At 42.5% G+C, this 20,300-nt stretch overlaps 1 protein-coding gene across 6 annotated transcripts in view; it reads right to left on the reverse strand.

Moving 5' to 3' along the window:
* LRCH3 (leucine rich repeats and calponin homology domain containing 3) overlaps window positions 1-20,300 on the reverse strand; it is a 122,921-nt gene that overhangs the window by 10,430 nt on the left and 92,191 nt on the right. For 2 of the 6 annotated variants that reach the window (XM_082251318.1, XM_082251317.1), the window contains exons 15-16: window positions 16,028-16,081; window positions 1,527-1,607 (exon numbers count right to left, since the gene is read on the reverse strand). The exons of the other annotated variants lie outside the window; for them this stretch is intronic. In XM_082251318.1, the coding sequence (XP_082107444.1) occupies window positions 1,527-1,607; window positions 16,028-16,081 (135 nt within the window). The remainder of the gene's footprint in view (window positions 1-1,526; window positions 1,608-16,027; window positions 16,082-20,300) is intronic. 6 annotated transcript variants of the gene reach the window in all.

Genomic DNA, 20,300 nt, shown 5'->3' on the forward strand with positions numbered 1-20,300 from the left:
CCCTGACTGTCCCGGGGGTATTTTTATCTAAAAAAAATTTTTGAAGCCGGAACTCCGCTTTAATCACAATCTCTAATTGAATACACTTTAACCCATTTATTTCCAACAACCTAAAAGCAAATCGCCAAATTTCCACATAACACCCCCCAAAGCTAACTGCAATTATTTATTACTAATCTTCTATATCAAAACCACATCATTGTTTCATATTAGTTTCATTAGACGTGTAGATTGGGCACCCTAAAACCAAGAGTACCCAGCCAACACGTGAATGCCGGCAATTGCAGACTCATCACAAAATTCCCAACTGTTTACCCAAACTATTCAAGATCTCCCCTTAAACTCATCATATACCAAAGGAAAATGTGTACATGCTACCAAGCAATATTGAAAAATTATAATGATCATCCTATTCACAAGAATAAACAGATCTAATTTCTATTGAACCCATTAGGGTATAAATAATTTAGATGTTTAATCCACCAAACTTCCCTATGTCTCAGCCTTAAAATTCTATCCATTTCCTCCCCTCCTGTCTTTTTTTTTATTTCTTCCAAAATCATGAATTGTATTTCAAGATCCTTATGATTATGCTACATACAATGTTTAGGTACCGGTTACCCCGGCTGTTTACTCCTAATTGAAGATCGGTGTTGTGACATTCTATCTTTCATTTTTTGTGTGGTTTCACCAACATATATCAGCCCACACGGGCAAATTAACACATAAACCACATATGATGTTTGGCATGTGTAAAATCTTTGAATGAGGCAATTTCTTTTTTATTACTAGGATGTATAGAAACATCACCTTTCCTCATTTGTCCTTGTCCATTTGGACAAGGACACCCCTGTGTAAGGCTGGACTCGCTGAGGGAATGGAGATAAAAGATTGTACTGAGGATTAGTGCTACACATAAAGCTGGATTAAGGACATATGCATGTACGAAACTGTGCAGTCGCTTTTAAATTTATGTTTACTTATTAATGCATGAAGATCAGAAGTAAAGGATATTTGGAACAACTACTATATTGCATCTTCTATTATTTGAGATATATATATATATATATATATATATATATATATATATATATATATATATATATATATATATATATCATATACACTGTTCATGCCTATAAATCATGAGCAAATAATGAACATAAATCTCCTGTAAAGAACAGGAATGAAGATAAATTATGATCTTTGAAAGTCATGCAAAGTTCCAGAACCCTAGGCTTCATAAATGTTAAGATTTCACTTTTAGAAGTATACAAAAAAAAAAAAAACAAAAAAAAAAAAAAAAAAAAAACATCTTGGAATTTCAGAAAGCTCCTGATGCACAACAACAAGAGAAAGTTCAAGCAGCACATATGCTGTCACAGTCTCACAATGGACAGAGCATATTAATGAATATTGCTGAAAGGAGCATAGACAGCAGTTATGCTAGTCATGGTAAAGTAAAAGAGACTGAGCAATAACATTTTGATATACCAAAACAGCATTAGCCAGCATGCTTTATTCACCTGGATGTGGCTTCCTGGCCTCCTTTTTATGGTATTGGTGTTACAGTCAATCTCAAAGACAAAGTGTGGCTCAAAGCCATTCTGCCAGCAGCAGGGAGAGAAGATAGAAGAAAGAAAGATGGAAACAAGGCAGCTAAGACAGAAGTGACCCAGAATATTGTTCTCACAATGGGTGGTTGCTCTCATTTTACAGCTGCATTTTAAGTCATCAGCCAACTGCATGCAAATATTATATAGAGCAGGAAGCCAAACTCAGCAGCAATGATGCATACAATGTAAAGCAACAGAGTTCACCGCGATTAATGAAACTGCAATGCAGAAGCACAACAAGCACATTGCGATGAGAACATGTTTAGCAATGCAAGACTAGACAGGCTTACACATGTATTGTACATACAAAGAGAATGGCTTTTTAAAGCATACATACAATATATGATAAACTTTTCCATAAACAGAATACATACTGTAGTGTGAACGTCCCACAACATATGCTACACAACTTGAGCTTGTCATGTTTTGCACTAACCTACAATAAAGGCTGCATATAGTCCCATTTGGAAGGAATCCCCGCCATATTAACAATGTTTTAATAACTGGAGCACTGCAGCTTGCTTAAAAATATAAGAATTTTTATACATTTACTGCTTTGATTGAAACTAGATCTTGCCATAGATATGGAAAGATTATTGCATAATACAAGCATTTTCAACAGTATTTTGCGATATTCTCCCAGTATACGGAGCACAATCAATCCTATTAGTGAATTACATGAGACAGGCGTCGCTAGAGAAAAAGCATATTAAATTGTCTAATTTTATTTATTTCTACTAAACAGACAGAGGTAAATTTGAAGCAGCACTCTATAATGCTACTTCACAGCCATTAGTGTTAAAGACTTTCCAAAGTACAATAAATTGTGACTGTGCAAATCAATAAAGAAAAAAATTATAGCAGTTTTTGATTGTTCACTGTGCAATGATCAGATTACCCCATCCGTATGTGTTCACTTTATTTTAGCTTGCATATTTATGTTAATTGTGCACAAAAGCAAAGGAAGATGCATGGTAAACAATAGTGTATATCCAGTCAAAATTGTATTTGTTGTTTTTTTTTTTTTTTTTAACGTCAAAAGGGTGGGGAAGGATTAAATGCCATGTCAGGTTTTTTTTGCAGTCCAATGCTCTAAGAGAGGTTTCCCCTCACTTACGCTCCTGATGATGATGGTTTCACTAAACAGGAAGTAAGGGAAATTCTCTAACATAAAGACCAAAAATTGAGTTTTTTTTTTTTTAAATAGAGTAGGAGAGGGCTAACCCCTGTGTTCGCTTTTTCTTGCTGTGTTTCCCTGTTGCAGATTTCCCCTCAATTCCGGTCTGAAACCATAGTCACAGTGACAGATAACGGAGAAAAAAAATTGCTGTAGTGAAGCCTATATAGGAGAAAAACCCTGACTGGGGTTCTCAACACTCCCCACTCTATCCAAAACCAAACAAAAATTGGCTGTAGTTATACTTTAATAACCAAACACACACTAAAACTCCATGTCTGGGAGTATAGGACAGACAGGACACAAGATTAAAAAACATAGATCCTGGGTTAGAAGCTGGAATCCTAAGGCGATTGTACACTGACAAAGCTTCTGTGGATACACCACCTTGGCATCCCTCTTTAACCCTACCCCATTCTGAGAGTCCTTCGTTTTTTTGCAAGAAAAGCACAGTAACACAGGAACAGAGGACAGGGTGTTCGTTGTTGTGTACTATACTCCAAGATAAGGGATTTTCAGGCAAGTCAAAATTCCTTTCATCTCAAGAGTACAGTACAAGACACAGGCTTGATATTCATAGACCTTGAGATGTCCCTAAGCAATGAATAAGAAGGGTGGGCAACAACAAGGCCAACAGAACTGTGCCAACATGCCCAAAATTAACGGGGGCAAACAGACCCAACTCAGAATGCTGCTTTAAAGATCCTTTTGACCTGCGGTCAAAAGCTATTTTAGAAGATGATTAGACTTTCACTTGATAGGACTTCGAAAAGGTATGAACAAAAGAATGAGTTGGCCGCCTTTCAAATCTGGGCAACAGAGGCATAATGTCAGAGTGCTCAGGAAATGTATGTTACTCTCTTTCACCCCCGTGTGTCTTGTTATCTAGTTTATTTCAATGAGGAGGTTATTCTAGTTTGCTGGATGAAAGAAGATGCAACTTTCAATAGGAAACCACTGGGACCAAGGGGGAAGGCTGTATAGTGAATGTAAATATTAGTTTTTATCCAACCCTCATGGACCCCCTGAAACCATCCATTGAACACTTAGGGGTACATGAACCCAAGGTTAAGAACCACTGTTCTAGTGTGTCCACATAAAACAGCAAAGATAACTGCTGTAACTGCTCAGTCAAGGTACAGTCCTGGAATACAGGATCCTGTTGCTTATTCTTTGCCCTTGTGCAATTAGCAGCACTATAGTAAATAGAAATTGCAGCAATAGCTGGTTGCAGAGCTGGGCCTGTGAGTGTAAGAGAGCCTTTAAAAGCATCTCAAACATTTTGCCAGCATTATCTTTGAACGAATGAACATCTTTTATAGGTAAAAATGGATTTTTGTAAAATCTTACCGTAAAATCCTTTTCTCTTAAGCTCATTGACAGACGTAGTCCTCGTTGATTAATAACAACTCGGGTTATGCTGCCCTCTACAGGAGTAGGACTAGACAGGAAAGAAAACGTTCTGGCCACACCCTAGGGGCAGTCCCAGAGGGTATATCCTCTCACTTCCTGCTACAGCAAATCAGTTATGTCACAAAGCAGTGTTTAGAGAATTTAACCCAACCCAACTCAAAACAGAGGGGCGGGTACTACGTCTGTCAATGAGCTTAAGAGAAAATGATTTTACGGTAAGATTTTACAAAAATCCATTTTTCTCTGTCGCTCATTGACAAACATAGTCCTCGTTGATTAACAACAACTCGGGACGTCCCAAAGCAGTACCACAAATGAGGGGTGGGATGACAGAAATCAAAATCCAGAAGGCCCAACCGAAGCCAACCAGAAGCATCAAGGACTCATCGAGCAAAAAGATGAGACCTAAGTGAAACACCTAACAAACCCTTGAGGTAGACCAACAGTCTCCTCAGATAGCGGCCTGCAGAACCTTGTGGCCAAAAGAGGCATCTGACGATGCCATCACATCAACTTTATAAAATGTTGTAAAGGTATGAACCGACGATCAAGTCATCGCCTCGAAAACCTGGATCGCCGACGCCTGATGGCGGAAGACCCAGGAGACACTAGGCACCCAAGTAGAGTGCGCCTTAACAGGGAACGGAGGATTCCGACCCTTAATAGAATAAGCCTGTACCACCGTCTGACTGATCCATCTAGATATGGTCGCGGCAGACACAGGCAACCCCCTTCAAGGGCTATCCGTGATCACAAAAAGTGAGTCCGTCTTACGAAAACAAGTTCGTAGTAGCCAAGTGTATCCTTCTGAACCCCATCCAAGGAGTGTAATGCAACTCCCAAGGATGGCTAGTCTTAGGACACGGGGAAGGTAACACAATATTTTTATTCAGATGAAAACTCTGAAAACCACTTTAGGAAGGAAGGATGGATTCGGAAGAAGAACCACCTTATCCCTATGAACCACCAGAAATGGGGAACGACAAGATAATGCGGCCAGTTCTGACACCCTGCGTGCAGAAGTAATGGCCACCAAGAAGGCCACCTTCTGGGATAATGTAAGCAAGGGAATCTCCCTAATATCTTCAAAGAGAAGTTTCTGAAGAACTGACAACACTAAATTAAGATCCCAGGCGGTAAGGGTGCACGCACTGGCGGAGCCAGATGTCGCACCCCTTGGATGAAATTCCGCACCAAGGAATGATTAGCCAAAGGTTTCTGAAAGAAGATTGCTAACGCTGAAACCTGACCCTTGATAGTGCTCAAGGACAATTTCTGCTCAACCCCTTGTTGCAGAAAGACCAAGATTCGGATCACCGAATAGGTATGTGGGGGAAATCCAAGAGATTCACACCACACAAATATAAGACTTCCATGTGCTGGAAGTCGCTTTCTTTGCTTTAACTAGAGGTAGGAATAACTGAAGCTGACACCCCCTTGTCCTTCAGTACCTGGGTCTCAATGGCCAGGCCATTAAGCCAGTCCCTGAGACCGCAAATCCTCCCTGAGAGGAAGTCTCCAAGGAGCGTCCGCGACTAGCCTCACCAAGTCGGCATACCAGGCTCGACGAGGTCAGTCCGGAATTTCCAGAATAACTGGAATTCCCTCCACCTCTATCCTGCGAAGAAGTTCCCGCAGTAACTTGAGAGGATGGAAGGCATGCCGTAGCTGATACTGCCCCCACGGGGCGATCAGCGTTTCTGCTGCGTTCGCTAGAAGATTGCGGGTGCGAGCTACAAACCTCCGCACCTTCCTGTTGAGCCAAGGTGCCAACAGATCCACATCCGGGGTGCCCCAATGAAGGGACAGCTAGTGAGATACCTCTGGATGAACAGGCCATACCCCTTGATCCAGAATCTGACGGCTGAAATAATCTGCCTGCCGATTTCCCACCCCCGGAGTGAACAATGAGTGGAGATCCGGAACAAACCGTTCCGTCCAACGAAAGATGCTAGTCGTTTCGATGGCCACCAGGACATTCTAAGTGCCCCTTTCTTGACATAAGTCACGACCGTGGCATAGTGCGATTGGATCCGAATCGGGCTGCTCTAGAGCTGCTCGGTCCAGTAAATCAGACAAAATCTGATCGCTCTCAGTTCCGATACCCTATTGGTAACCTGGATACTATCGGAAGGAATGACTTCCCCTGGTTGAGCATCGGAGGCTCCCTGGTCCGCTCGCCCAACCGGATCAGATTGTCCAGGAAATCGGAATTCTGATTCCATAAGAAAAGAATCTCTTTCAGGAGAATTCGGGTATGAGACTGGGTATACGGTACTGCCTCTAAGAAGGCCACCATCCGTCCCAGCCAATTGACGGACAGCAACATCCGAATCGTTGACTGAACCTTCTGGAGTTTCTCCACAAGGAGAAAACCTCTTGCCCAGGATGTATACAAACATTAGGCCCAGATAGTTCAGTCTACTGGTGGGAAACAGGGATGTGGGAAAGCGAAGAAAAACGCTGATGTCCTGCGATGATGGGGATATAAAGATAGGCATCGTAAATGTCTATGGACGCCAGGAATCCCCCTGATGCAGGGAGGCCACCACTGTTCGGATGGACTCTATTTTTCCCCAAGTCCAGAAATTGGACGCACCTTGCACTCTTTCCTGGGCATTGTGAACAGGTTCTAATAGAACCCCTGAAACCGTTAAATGTTAGCAGGGAAGAATCGCACCAGTGGAAGTGATCGAAACTCGATCCTGTATCCTGACCGTATGACCTCGCGAACCCCTTAGTCTGGGGTTCCGGCAAGCCATGGATCCGGAAACCGGTGAAGACGTCCCCCCACTCCAGAGATGGGTAGGGGCGCATCAGGCTGTATTTTTCAGGCTTGGCTGAGCCGGACTTTTTGTTTAGCCAACCAGCGCCCTTTGAAACCCCTCTAAAGGGGCTTTGTAGGGTTTCGCCTTATCGCCCGCCCTTGCGGAACTAACAACTCCTTATGAGCAGAAAGGGAAGGTCCTCGTTGGCTACGAGGTCCTCTTTAACCTAACAGTCTGTGGCAAGACAGCAGGTGGTACCGTCTATCCTTTAAAGAGAGATTCCTCAAACGGATAGCGCCTAGCCATGCGTTAGGAAATAACAGGGGTTCGTTTCAAAACGACCCCATTTGGGTAAAGGAAAATCCTTCGCCCTTTTGGTAGGCTAACAAGTACCAAAAAGGAATTTCAGTCTCAGCTACCTCTGCCGGTATAACCTCAAGACCAAAGGATTCCCGGACGGACACAACTAGTGCATCCACCACTCTTGTGCTATGGCGGAGGCAGAAACGTTCTCCTCACTGCTGAGGAGACATTACCTGAGACAACAGCCCCATAAGAGGGACCTGCAGCTGCATTGACCAGCTCAGAATCCGTATCTGAAGTATCAGATAAACAATAGGGGTAGGCGGGGGTCGCTTCTTGACCCCCGTCCCTGACAGGCCACCTCCACCCGGGATACCAAAGACTACAAAACTGCCGATAATGCATTAAAAAAAAGTGGGGTACTGGAGGGTCCTGCGGCCACCTTGAGGGGATACCTATGCGGCAGGGTCAATGATTATACAAGACACTTGCCAGCGACAAAAAAATGACAAAGTAAAAAACTTTTTTTTTTTTGTGTCCCCCAATCGCAACAGCGCCCCTAAGTGTTACCTGCCTTTTTGGACCCCCACAGAGAGAGAGAGAGAGAGAGAGAGAGACCCCAAGGCTCATCCCTGATGCACAGAAGTTTTCATCAGCTTGCTCAGTGCTGTCCTGTTACAGACAGGAAGTCTTTGGCCCTATTTCCTGGGTAAAGGAGGCGGCTCCGCCCCTTAACACGCCTATCAGCGCCTCCCCCTGGCTCCATGAGGTGTTTGGTCACCTCAAACATGGCCGCCCCCATGTTGGAGACACGAGGCTACGCCAATATGACGGCCTTGTGTGCTCTGCAAGAAAATGGCGGCAGCCTGTTAGGATAGCGGCGGCTTAGCAGCGGCCTGCGGGATGCTGTATACGGCCTAGCGGCCTGTGGGAGTGCATCGGCCCCCCAAACTTCACCCTGGATGGTGATCATCCTGGCCGGCGGTACCGGACTCTGGTGGGCCGCATGCGGTCCGTGCCTGCCCTTGCTGGAGGAATGCGATCTGGACTGCAGTTATACATGCATAGACATCGCCCTGTGAACACCTCTGACAGGTAGGATACCTTATGCTACCACAGTAATATTCTAGTACTGCCACTGACTTCAGTCATCTTTACAGTTTTGAAATGACATTAGATTGTCAGCTCCCAAACCAAGCCTCCTGGTTACTTGTTCACAAAAATCACACTCAAATAGGGGGATCTGTGACATGTTATAGGATAGAGGGGAGACCCATCCTTACCATTTCAGAGAGGGGCCCGCGTTCACCACAAAACCCGTCAGGGGGAAAAGGGGGAACATACTACTCACCATACCGGAACCAGGCGGGCGCCAACTCCTGACAGTACCCCTCTCCACCGGGGTGGGAGGGCTGTCGACCAATACGGACGCCGTGACTCATGGTCATTGGCGTTTCAGCGAGACGTTTAACTCGCAGGGTCAGTCCCCGTCCAGTGGGACTATGTCGCGGCCGACCCAGCGCGGAGCTATGGCCTGCACGCGCTCGTAGGCTGAACTGGGGTGACCACTGGATCTCAACATCCAGCCCGTCGCCCAGTTCCAGCTTTCTTGCTTGAAGATCTCACAGGAACACTGGAGAAAAAAAGCTGTCTAAAAATCTTCTAAGAAAAAAATCCTGCCAGGACCGAAGATCCCAGCAAGGTATCTAGGTCCTTACTCCTAACTAGACAGAAAAAAAACTGATTTGCTGTAGCAGGAAGTGAGAGGATATACCCTCTGGGACTGCCCCTAGGGTGTGGCCAGAACGTTTTCTTTCCTGTCTAGTCCTACTCCTGTAGGGGGTAGCATAACCCGAGTTGTTATTAATCAACGAGGACTACGTCTGTCAATGAGCGACAGAGAAAGTAAGATGTTTAAGACTGAAACACCAGGGTCTACTACCAGAACTTTTATGTGAAGTCTTCTTCCACTGGATAGCGTATGACAAATGATTCTCAGAGGGATTAAAATATTTTCTGTAGCTTAGCTATTTTTCTTGTTTATGAACAGAAAATGTCTTTTTACTTACCAGGTCTCATAGTACCCAAAGGACTTTGGCACACAGCAGAAGTGAGCATATCCACAATGGCAACCATATTATTGTATGTGAAGCCATAACATCAAGTGTTATCATAGGAGCCTGGGAGTCAAAAATCTGCAGCCTCCTTAACACCTCTTTATTCTCCTCTACAGGTACCTCTTCTACAGCAGACATATCGAGATCCAACTGGCGCTTTTGAGCCATGGACAGTGATGGCTCTTTTAAAACCACCAAGGAAATAAAACAGTTCCAGCTTAGTGCTGCAGCTGTACCAAGTCCCTCATCCACACTCGTGACCATAGCGATATGAATTTGGAAGTGAATAATCGCACACAAACTCCAGCTTCTTTATTCTGTAAATTAAAAAATCATAATCACAGACGTCACAACTCCACAGAGATAGATGTCTATTAAAGTGAAAGTAAACCCTCCTATCATTTTCAGCCAAGGAAGCTGCCATTTTGGCCTCTGTTTAATCTAACTACCATGATGTTGCACATGTGATACATTATAACACCAGCTTTTGGATGGTTTGAAAGTTTGGTTGAGAGCACAACCAATGTGACAGCTAGCATTTCCAGCATGCCGGGAATGATAACCGTTTTTTTTTTTTAAACCATCAAATCGGTGGATTTACTTCCGCTTTAACGTGTTTCATGCCACTAGGTGGTGCCTGGTGGTGTGAATAGCATTAACAGGCTTCTCTGTAGAGCTATAAAGACCTCTGAGGTTTATGATTTTTTTAATTTACAGATTAAAGAAGCTGGAGTTTTATGTAAAGTTTTGGTTTGTGGTTATCCGCTTCTCTTCATATATCCACGGGGGTGATGAACCCTATGTGTAGCGCACTCCTGGACCCTGCACCCTGTGCTTTATGCACTCCTGGTTTTATTTAACAAAGCCCCTTTAAGACCCTCCCAATGTGCAATTTGGTCAAGCTCACCATGTTACACGGTGCGCACAACACACCACAAAAAATAAAAAAAAGAATGCCTAAGACTAGGAGTACGCATTTTTTTCAAGAGATTTTGTACATAACCTTTTTAGCACTATATGGACAATAGTAGAAAATATATGGATTATGCATGGATAACACTATTCTTTCACTACAGTGCTGCTTTTGGTTTAATCTCTTTAACAACTACAAAATAAAGCATTTATTTCAAACTTTGTCAAATGCAAAGCTTCTCTGTACAGGCAGAACTGGTTCAATGTGCTAAAACAAACCATGTACAATGGAAATAAGAAACAACAAGCTAAGGACACACTGTGATTGCAAGACACACGAAAACATACTGTGTATGGCTCTGACATAGTGCATGCATTTCATTTCCATACTCATTACCGGAATACAATAATTACATAAAAAAATAAAAGGATGAAAATACATGCAGTGCAGGTAGACAGGACAAGGCATAATTGTTTTATGTACGGAAACTTAAAATGCAAAAAAGCATCAAACAGTTACATTCTATGGCCCAATCAGACTTGTTCACTATGGAGCGTTGCGTTGGTACTTAACCACCTCCCTACCGGCCACTGTATATATACGTCCTGAGTTTAAAGCTAAATACCGGTGTTATGGCAGCAGATAGCTGCCATAACCCTGGTATTTTTTTAAACTGCAGGCGATCGGCTTTCCAATAAGGGTGGTCCCAGCGGCGGATTCGCAGTGAGATCACCCCCTGGGATGGCGGAAGCGGTGCCCCCCCCCCTCCCGCCGCGTCCCGGTCCTTTTCCACGCTTACCGGACCCGCCGGCAGCGGGGAAAACGATCCGGTCCCAGATCCTCAGAGACAGGATGTCAAGTGAGGGCAAGCTTGCCCTCACTCGACTCTATTGTCTTGGAGGACCGGAGCGATGGCAAACATCGTTGCCTAGCAACCGGCTTAAAGGTCCCTTTTTTTTTTTATTATTTCTATCTTTATTAGTGTACTTGTGAGATCTGAGGACTTTTTGACCCCAGATCTCACAAACAAGAGGTCCTGTCATGCCTTTTTCTATTACAAGGAATGCTTACATTCCTTGTAATAGAAATAAAAATGATCAATTTTTTTTTTTAAAAAAAAACGGTGTAAAATTAAAAAATAATAAATAAAATAAATAGTAAAAAAAAAAAATTAAAGCGCCCTGTCCCCGTTAGCTCGCGCGCAGAAGCGAACGCATACAGAAACCCCGCCCACATATGTAAACTGTGTTCAAACCACACATGTGAGGTATCGCCGCGATCGTTAGAGCGAGAGCAATAATTTGAGCCCTAGACCTCCGCTGTCTAAGATGGCAACCTGTAGAAATTTTTAAAGTGTCGCCTATGGGGATTTTTAAGTACCAAAGTTTGTCGCCATTCCGTGAGCGTGCGCAATTTTGAAGCATGACATGTTGGGTATCTATTTACTTGGCGTAACATTATCTTTCACATTATGGAAAAAAATTGGGCTAACTTTACTGGATTCTTATTTTTTAATTAAAAAAGTGAATTTTTTCCAAAAAAATTGTGTTTGGAAGACCACTGCGCAAATACGGTGTGATAAAAAAATATTTCAATAATCTCAATTTTATTCTCTAGGGTCTCTGCTAAAAAAAAATATATAATGTTTGGGGGTTCTAAGTAGTTTTCTAGCAAAAACAACTGATTTTAGCTTGTAAACACCAAATGTCAAAAATAGGCCTAGTAGGCAAGTGGTTAAAGAGGTGCTCCAGCGCCCCCACGGAAAAATTAAAGGTCAGCAGCTACAAATACTGTAGTTGCTGACTTTTAATATTATGACGCTTACCTGTCCTGGAATTCAGCAATGTCAGCACCCCAGCCGATGTTTCCATCAGCTCTCGGGTGCTGTCCCTGCCATAGCCTGTAAGGGAAACAGGCAGTGAAGCCTTGGCCCAGCAGCAGGGAAGGAGGATGAGCGAACTTCTGATGGACCCTGCCGTGGCAAGATCCGACGAAAGTGGGGATGGGTAACTGTCAAAAACAGGTACCTGCTCCCCCCTAAAAGGTTCCAAATGTGGCGAGGGGGGGGGGGGGGGTGGAGACCTATAAATAGAGCTTCTACTTTTGCTTTATCTTTAGGAATTATCCTAATTGCACATATATATTGCATGTACGTACTGTATAGCTCATACCTTATGGGCTGCTGGAGGAAGATGAAATGTTGGTGCTGATAAAGGGATAGCTGTAATATTCTAGGTTCTGCTGGGGGTCTGTGCAAGCGGCTTCCCCTCTACACGCTAACCACATGGGGTCACTTGCTGAGCATTGCGGCCATTCTAAGGATGCCTTGTATTTTTTTCAATGAACATAAAGTATTCTTTGATTGGACAAGCATTATTGCTCTTACCTCATTCTTGCCCAATAAGAGAACACGTTTTAAAAAAAAATACAAGGCATTCTATGAATGGTGGCAGTGTTGAGCAAGTTCAGAGGGGAAGCCGCTCATACAGAACCCCAGCAGAATCCAGAAGATCGCAACTATCACTATAGTAGCATGACTACTACAGTGATTATCAGCATCCCCATGGCCCCATCAGGTATGAGATATGCATACTTCCATTGTGCCAATCTGGACCAATGTAAGCATGCAATACAGTTAATTCTAGGAGTTCAGCTTTAAGGCACTGAATTAAAATAAATGAGCTGCCAACATACTAGACGGTCACAGACATCCCCATTTTGTCTGGTGAAGCGCATTTCAACATATGGTAGGGCAACCCCTAAGCTCTAACATGTGAGGGGTGTGGTAACACACTTCACTGTTGCGCATTGCTGCAACATGGGTGGTGTGAATGAGCCCGTGATAATTTTCAAGTAAAATCTGGAAGAAATATTGGAAGACTTGTGTTGGAAAGTAGATATTTTACAGCAAAACTAAACAACATTCTACTTGTGCTATTTAAAGTGATTGTAAACCTAATTTATTAAAAAAAAAACAAAAAAACAAACATGCCATACTTATCTGCTCTGTTTAATGGTTTTGTGCAGAGCAGCCCTGATCCTCCTCTTCTTGTGTCCCCGTCGATATTCCTGGCGCCTCTTTCCTGCCAAGGCACTTGTGCAATCCAGAGCAATGTTGTATGTGTCCATAGCAAGGCTTAGCCCGCCCCCTGCACCCTCCTTACAGGCTGTGAATGACAACAGCAGGAGCCAATGGCTGCTGAGAGACGCAGCTTATGGGCACAGTGGTGGATTGAGATCAGGCTCAGGTATTTGGGGGGGTGAGGCAGAGGGTAGAGCTGGACACAGAAGATTTTTTGCTTTAATGCAAAGAATGTATTAAAGGTAAAAAATCTTCTACATTCACAACCACTTTAACATCATTAAAAGGGGTACAAAACGAGGGATGTTCTCAGGTTCTTCTTGGCGGCTGTCAGGGCTGCGATCCCCAGACATTGGAAAACTACCCATATACCCTCTAGGTTGGAGTGGACCCTGGAGTTGGATAAAATTATAGACATGGAGAATTTTTTGGCACGGGAGGGGGGCAAGGAGGAACGGTTCTCCGCCACATGGATGTCCTGGGACATGTTCCGGTGTTCGGATGCCTTCAAGTCCTGGATTGATGCTCCAGTGTTACCTGGTGCTGGTGGAACATAGTGGGATGTACGCAGCCCCCTTCTGATCTAATTCCCCTACTTGTACTTACTTGGTCCTTCCTCGCTTCTCTTTCTGCTTCTGCAGTCCCTTGCTTTGTTTTTCTTCCTACAGATCTGTCATTGACTATGACTGTTGTCTTTCCTATGTTTTCACATGTTGCTACTTAGCTTTACCCGGCATAGTGCCTTGTCATGAACCACTGACCTCAAAATTTATTACCTCGCTTATTTTGATACCCGCCATAGCGAGTTTTCTACCATTATTGTTATTTGTTTCTCTGCCACAGCTGACATGTACCCTCCTGGGATAGGATAGGTTCTCCTATACCACTTATGCCCGCTTGGGCCTATACCACTTATAACCGATTGAACTAAAAGGGGTACAAAACATGTCTAAATATATGCAATTATAAAGCCAGTTTCTAGTCTACATTGAGGTTCAATGGTTTGCAGAATCTGTAACGTACTACTAAAAACAAGCAGTAGTTACATCTTGTGATCTGCAGATATACAGTAGCATAATATTTATAAGGAGACTGTGGCAAGCTACATTTCCAGAACTTTACATAAATGCCCACAGTCAACATTATCAAAACACACACTACTGTAATCATCAGCAGGGAACGGTTTGAAAACACTACCGTATCAGTTCTACAATGTCATAAAAAAAAAAAAATTCCTTTATGGCTAAACAACAATCATTCTGTGACGATTGATCGCTTTTAATTTAAAGTATATCTAAAACGCAAAACTTTTTTTATTCGTTTTGGATGGAGGGGAGAGGGATTAGAACTCCTGTCAGGGTTTTATTGCGGTTTGAGTCTCCATTAGGGAGAATCTCCCTCCCTATTTGTCCTGTTTACCTGCATCACTGACAAGAAAAAGTAAAATAAAATCCCAAATTTTGTGTTTTCACCAAAAAGGAATAGAAAGAGAAATCCTCCAATGGGGAATGCAGGTCTGGGGACCCTGAGGATAAGCAGAAATGCATATATATTTTAGAGGTATTTACGCTCACTTCCCATTTTTGAGATGGCACAGGAAGTGAAGAGAAATCTTCCCAAATGGGAAACAAATGGTAAAAAAACTTGACAGGGATTATTACTCTTACAAAAACGGAAAAAAGTTTTGCTTTTAGTAAAACATTAGTCAAGAGAAATGACTTTGGCTGTATTTAAAATGCACAGCACAACAAATGAGCTCAACTGTTGATACATTAATAATCTTCACACACAATCAATTTTGTATGATGAGTTTACATTAGACTTGCATAGTAAACCTATCCCAATGCCACATTGGCCCACAATCAGAATCAATCATTGTTTGCAATGAAGCAAATCTAGTCCACCAAGAGCATAAACCAGGACTCTGTCACTATCAGGATGAGGCATTAAGCATGCCTGTATATTTTCCTTGTGCACAAGCCACCATTCAAAAAAGATCTAACTTCATAAAGTGGTTTAGAGTTTGTAACGTTACCTTAAGGAATGATATTTCCAATACTCATCTGGTGGCCCATGCAACAACCTTGTCTCTGTAGTGTGGGAAGCCCAACCCACAAGTACTGCAGCCCCATCATTCCATCTAGTGACCCAAGCTAATGATTAGGTATTACAAACACACAAAAGATGAAGACTTTACATTAAGTTTTACACTACCAGTTTTAATTTCATCATGATGGTTAGATCAATCTAAAACCCTATCTCCAATCTTTATTGAATAAAACATACAAAGGAATGATGCTTTGCATTTACTAATAGAAACAAAAATTGTTCTAACTGTGCTGGAGGTGATGTTACTCCAGACTGCAAAGACATACTTTTTATCAACCATCACAACACAAACACGCTAGACCTGCTCTTATCAATCTGTGAATCATCAAAAGCAGTGCTGTGAAGGAGTTATTTAGTTACTGGATATTTTTGTGCAGCTAGAAAATTACCTTTTGTGACACGTCCTACATGCCACTCACCTAACAAGGAAACAAGTCCTGGTTTATGCTCTTTAACATGCACTACAAAAGATTTTAAGCGGTACTGTGCCATGCTTTAGGTGGCGGGTAATTCCATGCAGGGTTCTTACCACTAAAAGGGCACTATCATCTGTGTGCTGAGAGCGTCTGGATGGTAGGGAACACTGAGATGAAGGTAGGGAAAGATGGAGCAATGTCAATAACACACACACAATGGAGTAAACATAAAAAGGATCAAATGCAACACTGGGTGACATGATGGCAGCACACATGGAAGGTGACAATCTACATATGGAAAATGAATAGGATACAGGATGGCAATAAAGTGACATTTCCTAAGAAAACTGAAAAGAAACAGAATCTACATCAGAAATAAAAAAAAAGTCTAGTATTGAATTAACAGTGACATCTGGAAACAGCAGTGGAGTGTTCAGATCACATTTAATTCAACTGCAGGTACACTATATACAAAATCCACGTAGTCATGGCCAAAAATATTGGCACACCTGAATTTCTGTCAGATAATGCACCACTTCACCCACAGAATTGTTGCAATTACAAATGTTTAAGCAATCTGATGTTTATTCATTTCGTTTGTATTTATAGGACACAAAAAAGTGGAGAATCAAAAAGCCAAATCTGACAAATTCCACACAAAACTCCATAAATGGACTGGACAAAATATTGGCACCTTCTCAAATTTGTAGGAAATAATTGCACTCCAAGTTTGTGATGCTCCTGGTATTTGTAATTAAACTCACGTGTATCAATTAACAGGTGCTGACACTATAGAAATCACACTGGCAACCAATTAACATGGTGAACAATTGACTCAACCTTCCTGCTGTGTGTCAATGTGCCACATGGAGCATGGAGAAGAGAAAGGGCTGCAAAGAATTGCTTGAGGATTTGAGACGAAAAATTGTGGAAAAGCATGGACAATCTCAAGGTTACAAATCCATCTTCAGAGATCCTAATGTTCCTGTGTCCACTGTGCACAACATTGTCAAGAAGTTTACAGCCCATGGCACTGTAGCTAATCTCCCTGGATGTGGATGAAAGAGAAAAATTGATCAAAGAGTTTGCCGAAATCCTTTTGGGAGAATGTGTTTTAGACAGACCAAACAAAATGACAGCTTTTTGGTAAAGCCTGTCATTCTACTGTTTTTAGAAAAATAAGTGAGGCCTTTAAAGAAAAAAACATAGTCCCTACAGTTAAAATGGTGGAGGTTCACTGATGTTTTGGTGTTGCTTTGCTGCTTCAGGCACCGGATGTCTTGATCATGTGCATGGCATTATGAAGTCTGAAGGCTACCAATGTAGGGCCCAGTGTCAGAAAGTTGGGTCTCCATCAGAGGTCATGGGTCTTACAGCAGGACAAAAACCTAAAGCACGTGTCAAAGGCATCCAGAAACAGTTAAAGACAAAGCCCTGGAGAGCACTGCCTGTGAAGAGATCTCAAAACGGCAGTTGGGAAAGGAACCCTTCCAATCTGAGAGAACTGGAGTAGTTGGCGAAAGAGTGATCCAAAAAATTCTAATAGAGAGGTGTAAGAAACTCATTGATGGTTACAGGAAGCCATTGATTTCAGTTCTTTTTTCCAAGGTGGGTGCTGTCAAAAAATAAAAGGGGGTGCCAATAATTGTGTCCAGTCCATTTTTGGAGTTTTGCATGGAATATGTCAGATTTGGCTTTTTGCTTCTCCACTTTTTTGTGTCATACCAATACAATAGAAACATGAGAATGCCTAAACATTTGTAATTGCTACTTTTTTTTGGGGGAAGTGATACATTGAAATGCAGGGGTGCCAATATTTTTGGCCATGACTGTAAGCTATTCCCTTCAGATGCAAACATAACATGAGCAAAAGGTTTAGAGCAGGTGATAAGCTACTGTCATCTATCAGCACAGGAAGCTATGACCATTACTACAACATTGTTTCTGCAATTTGAGTGCTTTCTTCTAGGGAACAAACTACTACTGCTGTCTACAGGGACTGGGGAAACTACACATGCTGGAAAAGTGTAAACGATTTGTGTTGAAGAGGCAAGTGGCAATTGACAAATCAAATATCCTAAATAAAAAACAAAAAAAAACAGCTTTAAATACCTAAAGTAAATTCTATTCGACACGACAGTATGTTTAATAAATAAATCTGCATTTGCCTGACAATTCAACACCTATAGAGAGGGGAAATAGATGCGGAAAAGTATCCTACATATAAATGGAGTCTAAAAAGATCTATAAAAATATTGGGAAACATTTTAACCATTCATGATCGTTTATTTTGCAATCAAAAAAAAAAAAATCAAAACATTTGGTTTATTTCTAACAATGCAGACTTGATTATAAAAGATTTAAAATTATTCTATTCACCTTTTCTCACTTTGGTTCAGCCTGAGGCTTCAGTTTCAGCATTAGGGCAAGAGGTCATCTGAAAGGCTCACACACTAACAAGAGTATCTAGGGGCGTTTATTTTACGTTTTAGCTATAGGGCTGTGCTTTTTGACCCAGTTATCTCGACCAGCATTTCCCAACCGGGGTGCCATGGCAAATGACCAAAAACTTCCCCAACTGAGACAGGCATGTAGTAAAACATTTTTCTCTGCCAGCAGTCAAGCCTTCTTGTGATTACAGCGGTGTCGGTCTGGTGTCTGAAATTTGCATCAAGCTGGACTCAAAGCGATGCGGGTCAACCGACCACCCACCCACGTCCTGCCAACAGATAAAGTCAGTGGTTGCTAAGGCCAGATCTGGCGCTTGCGCTATGGTGGTTCATGGGATGTGCTGCTTGGCACTCTTCTGTCCGTGTAGCTTGGGAGGAACATGCAGGTGTGTGAGAGAAGTTGGGGAACAGACACAGTAAGGAGACTGTAAAGCGGGCTGCATTTGAGCTCTTAGAGGTAACATTTGTAAAGGTAGTGTGGGGATTAAGCTCTCAGTGTGTCCGTTCTGCCAGTCTTAGCCCCATACAGAAAGGACGGCAAAGCTCTGAATTCTCGATTGAAGGAACCAGCAAAGCAGTGAGAGGGGGAAGCACCTTCCTGAGTCTTTTCGCCTCCCGCTACAGGCAGTAGTGCAAATTATTCATTCACCCAGCAATGCGAGTGCAGGTACAGTGTGAATTTGGCAAAAAGACTACATGTGTATGGGAGTTTAAATATGTGTGTGCATGGATGTGCATAGGAGTTAATGTATGTGTGTGTAAGTAAGTTTATACGTTATTTTTAATCATGACCACTAAAGCTGGAGATCTAAATTGCTTTCCCAGGATTGTTTTTTTAGGGCTTGTTCAAATAGCAAGGACTGTCAGTCCTCTGAAAAGCGATCTGTGTTCAGACCACTTTTCAGAGGCATCTGACATGCAGTAAGGAGGCTGTTTTAACCCCCTAAATGCAATGCATATACAGTTTTTTGCAGTTGCACCTCGATGGGGCATGTTCAGTTGGTGTAAGTACCTGCCAAACGTGCCGCATTATGTGTACGACCTCAGCCACTGCCTCTGCAGCTGGAGGGGATCAGTTGGGGGGGGGGGGGGGGTTACACATGGTTTTACCATCCCCAACCTCACATTAGCGTGCCTTTAGTCTGGGGTGCTCCGAGACTGAAAACAATATTCAAGGGCGCCTTGACTGAAAAATGGTTGAAAAACACTGATTAAGACTGTTCATTTAGAAGGATAAACGGATTCACAAACTACACCTACCAGTCCTACGTTCTAATATTTAACATGCCACTGTTTCGGAAACGGGAAGCTTAAAAAGGTCCCCTGACAAGCAACTCTGCTACAGGCATGGATCTGCATATAAAAAGAATCTGAGGTTTTCTTAATCTAAAATTACCTCTTTTCAGAATCCCTGGTCAGGGTTCACCTTTATCTAAACTCAATACCAGTCCTTTAAAAGCTGCATTAGCTTTTTTTTCTCTTAACCTTTACCTGAAAATTGATTGACTTATTTCCTGCCGCGGGTTTTTTAGATTCATTGCCCCACTGTATCTATGGGGGCAGCCATGGCCTTCTCACAGGATGGATTTCATGTCTGCCTTTGTTTGACCCCATTACATGGTGAATTGACGGGACTAGCAGATTACAATAAAAATAAACTTCTTTATGCCGTATTCCCAGGAAGTGACAAGCCACAACATTTTAGCCAAGAGCAACAGGTATTTTCTCTACTTTGTTTCACTTTTCAGTGAAAACGAATGCTACCACCACATCGAAGGACTAGTAGGCTTCAATATTAAAGTTTGGTTTTAGGTTTAGATATGCTGTAACACTACATGAAGTCAAAATGCATGCCAACGTTGTTTCTAAACTCTTTTAGGAGGTATCTACCAGCCAGTAACTTTTCACTGAGCAGTAATGTAGTAAAGGTACAGGT

This window comes from Pelophylax lessonae (assembly GCF_965119305.1).
Source record: "Pelophylax lessonae genome assembly, chromosome: 3".
NCBI lineage: Eukaryota > Metazoa > Chordata > Amphibia > Anura > Ranidae > Pelophylax > Pelophylax lessonae.